Source organism: Macadamia integrifolia, unplaced genomic scaffold (genome assembly GCF_013358625.1).
Source record: "Macadamia integrifolia cultivar HAES 741 unplaced genomic scaffold, SCU_Mint_v3 scaffold779, whole genome shotgun sequence".
NCBI lineage: Eukaryota > Viridiplantae > Streptophyta > Magnoliopsida > Proteales > Proteaceae > Macadamia > Macadamia integrifolia.
The window spans coordinates 318,863-322,867 of NW_024870537.1; the positions used below are offsets into that span (position 1 = coordinate 318,863).

The 4,005-nt window shown below is 41.2% G+C and overlaps 1 protein-coding gene across 1 annotated transcript; it reads right to left on the bottom strand.

Annotated features, from left to right (window-relative positions):
• Window positions 1-1,533: 1,533 nt before the first annotated feature.
• On the bottom strand, window positions 1,534-3,433 carry LOC122069962 (CBL-interacting serine/threonine-protein kinase 6-like). The gene has a single exon (XM_042634052.1). It carries the CDS (start codon window positions 3,083-3,085, stop codon window positions 1,775-1,777), a length of 1,311 nt encoding a protein of 436 aa, XP_042489986.1. The 5' UTR covers window positions 3,086-3,433; the 3' UTR covers window positions 1,534-1,774.
• Window positions 3,434-4,005: the final 572 nt, after the last annotated feature.

Below are 4,005 nucleotides of genomic sequence, written 5' to 3' on the forward strand. Positions count from 1 at the left end.
GAGCTATGGGCTCGTCCCGAAGAAGGCCGGGCCATGGGTCGTCCTCAAAAGGGCCGAGCCACTAGTTTGGACATAAAACGTTTAGGTAGGTGCCTCGGCAAGAAGTCGATTGAACTAGAATTCAACTTCGGGAATCAGGTCTTCATGTCTCAGGACGCAAGAAGGCCTAGTCTCCCAAGGGCACAATCGGTAAGGAAATGGCTATACCTAGCCGGTTACATTAGTAGACTCACCATTATGCACCGAAAAAACATAGTTTATTTAAACCAAACTAAGGTAAAGATTGTTGGGTCAATTAATTGTATCTTACATTCTTAATAGAAAGAAAATCAAGAATCATTTCATACAAAAAGAAAAATTAATTTCAAGAATCATTTCAGCTCAAGACAACTTTGAAAATAAGTAACGTGAGACAAAAATAAAATCTTACCTTAAATAATAGATAAATAGACTTGATTTCAAAATTTTCGAACACAGCGATTAATGCGACCAAAAATATCTAACGACCAATATTGGATTACTTCCAAGGTTGTTTGACCAAAAATGTCAGCCTCATAAGGTGTAAGAGACCGTTCAAGCAATTCAAATTAGATACATACGGTAAAACCAATTAATTCATTTACGTTGGAATTCTTTGTTAGGCCTTCTTCGAATGTTTGTGTTGTACTCTATTAACTGATTTGCATGTGGCTCTAAAGTTAATCTTTCTGTGGGGCATAACTTTCTATTGTTTTTGTGTCGGATTTGGATTTTCGTTTTAAGGTTTAATTGGAACAATGACTGGTAGTTGCTAGTGTTCCTCTGGTTGGCTCAATTAAAGGTCAGTTATTAACTTAATGGTGTTTAACAATTCGATATGGTGCAAGATTTTTTAGATAAATCTAAGATCAAATCATTTAATAAACAATTTCAACAATCTTACTTTAAATGACTCGATTTCAATTCTAATAACATGTCATTAGATTTTTTCAAACGCCTATAGTGTAATGGTTAAATTGTGCAACACAAACCCCAAGGAGTTATCCCAGTTGGCTTGGAGGGGATACAATTTTTTCAAGTGCCTATGGTATAATGGTTAAATTGTGCAACACAAACCCAAGGAGTTACCCCAGTTGACTTCGAGAGAACACAATACTCCGCCTTAGAAAGCAAAATAACGTAGGAGGTAATGAATTACTTGACTTATGTATATATTTATCGAACTTAAAACATAGCTGTTTATACCAAAATCATAAAACCGTTTAATAAATGAGTTGGGTCAATTTTAACCGTTACTCATTTGGTTTCAAACTGAATTAACACCATGAAAATCGAACCATTTAAACCGTCAAAAACCAATGCCTCATTTAAGATAATATAAGATTGAAGTTTTTATCAACAAAAAAAAAATTTAATAAGGATATAAATAAACTAGCAAATACAACCATCCAATACTCACCACACCTCTCCACTCGGATGTGAAAAAATGACAATTTTCTAAAGAAAACAAGTTTTTTTTGGTGAACTAAAAGAAAACAAATTTAGTAGACCAAATGATGCAAGGTGCAACCACACCAAACTTGGCATACAATCACAAATTCGCAACCACACACTAAGAACTGATTGACAAAGAAATAATAATAATAATAATAATAAACGAAACCAAATGGGACGGTTGAGAAATTTACAGCCGTTCCAAATTCTGCTACCAAACTTTATATACTGATAACAATAAAAATCATATACGAATGAAAATTGAGCAAATGATCTTCGAATCCAATTTGGATCTGATTCTCTAAGCAGGGGTTGGATTATCTGCCAGAGAAGTCCAGACGATGTCTTTCAACGCCGGTCTAAGTTCCTTACTGCAGAACTGGTTGTACTCAAGCGTATCTCCACCGTCTTTCTTGACTTCCACCACCACGAACGACGGCGCCACCGCGAAGATATCCGCCGCTATCGCAAGTTTCCCTTTTCTCCCTCTCTCTTGCCCCTGCAACTTCACCCTCGTGTCGCTCTTCTTGATATTGAAATTCAACGCCTTCGCCACCTCCTCCAGTCTCGATATCACGCTACTCGCCGGCTTTGTTGTCGCAAACCTAAGCTCCTCTTTCTCCTCCTTCTTCTTCTCCTCAAACAATGGCTTCAGATCGAACCCTTCTGATAAAGATATTATATGGAAGGCATTCAGCGTCTCCAATTGTTTTTCCTTCGCTTCGCTCTCCTTCTCTCCCTCGAAACTATCGAATTCCATCTCTTCCTTCGTTCGTATAGTTTTCGGCAACGATTTCTTGAACCAGGGCGACTCCATGACCTTGTCGATGGTGATCCGAGTGTTGGGATTCGGATCGAGTAGTTTGGTTACCAGCCGGCGAGCATCAGTGGAGAACCAAGGAGGACACTTGAAGTCTCCTCTGTGTATCTTGTTGTACATGGCCACTATGTTATCTTCTTGGAACGGAAGAAAACCTGCAATTAGAACATAGAGAATGACGCCACACGACCAGAGATCAGCCTTAGCTCCATCATAACCATTCTTTCCAATCACCTCCGGAGCGACATAAGCAGGGGTTCCACAAGTTGTGTGTAAAAGCCCGTCCTGTTTCAGATGTTCAGATAAGGCACTGAGACCGAAATCGGTGACCTTGAGGTTGCCTTCATCGTCGAGGAGGAGATTTTCCGGCTTCAGATCTCGGTGGTAAACCCCGCGGCTGTGGCAGAAATCGATTGCAGAAATGAGTTGCTGGAAGTAAGATCTGGCGACATCTTCTTTTAATCGACCTTTGGCGATCTTGGAGAAGAGTTCACCGCCTCTGACGAGATCCATGGCGAAATAGATCTTGGACTTGCTCGCCATCACCTCATGAAGCTCCACGATGTTCGGGTGCTTCACCATCTTCATAACCGATATCTCGCGCTTCACTTGCTCCATCATTCCAACTTTAATCACCTTCTCCTTCCCAACAACCTTCATTGCCACACTTTTACCACTCTGTATATTTTTTGCTACGTAGACCTTGGCGAAGGTACCATGACCCAAAAGCCGACCTAACACGTACTTTCCGTGAAGCACAGAGCTTCCATCGGCTCTGTTGTTATCCGCCATCACAAAATCTTTCCCCTTATCCACCACAAACTAAGAAGAAAACTCTGAAACCTAAAAAATGGATCTTCTTCTATCGCCAGAGAATGAAGTTTACAGGAATTCGAATCGAAAGATTTTTGAGAGAGAACAAATCTACCCGTCTTCGACGTGTTTACGATGGCAAGTCCTGCCTCCACAGTTCTTCCTGGCTCTCCCTCCCAACACAGGCTTAGATAGCGAAGCTCCTCCTCTCATCTCTCTGCATTCCCTACAAGAGATGAACTTGGGAAAGGGTATAGACAGGTTGCCTTCAGTAAGGGATGAATCTTGAGTTCTTGACACAGAAAATTAGGGATTTCTCGGATCCGTTCTTGACCTCTCGCCTCTCAATTTATAGCTGTTTGCAGGAAGTGAGATTACGATACTACCCTTGCCTGATTCGTTCCGTTCCAACTTACAACTCTATTAGTAAACCCTAATTAATTTACCAGCTGGAATCGTATTGGAAAGATAAGATTTGTAATTTTGGATGAACATTTCTGACATTTTCCATAGGTAGACGGAACCTACCGTCTGCGGTCGTGGTGTTGGTGGACGTGAGTAGTTACTGTGGGTCCCGCTTCTTTGATAAGCCTATTTTGACCGTCTATTTGCAGGATGGGTCCCAATCCCATGTACCACTAGAATAATGTGGTCGAAAGTGTCTTTATCTGTTAAAACGTCGCCGTACCTCTGCCAAAGGAAAAGATAAAAAGAGACGATGACGTCGTCAGAGGCTTTGGCTGTTTTTGCCTCCTTCGAGGGTTCCACGAGAGAGCTCCACTCACACTTTCTGTCTCTCTCATAAATAATTCTGAAAAAATGGTCCCACGCGTCCGCTACCACCACTGCCCCCGTTATTCTGTATCGAGAGCGAGGACCTCATTTGTGGGGTCCACTAG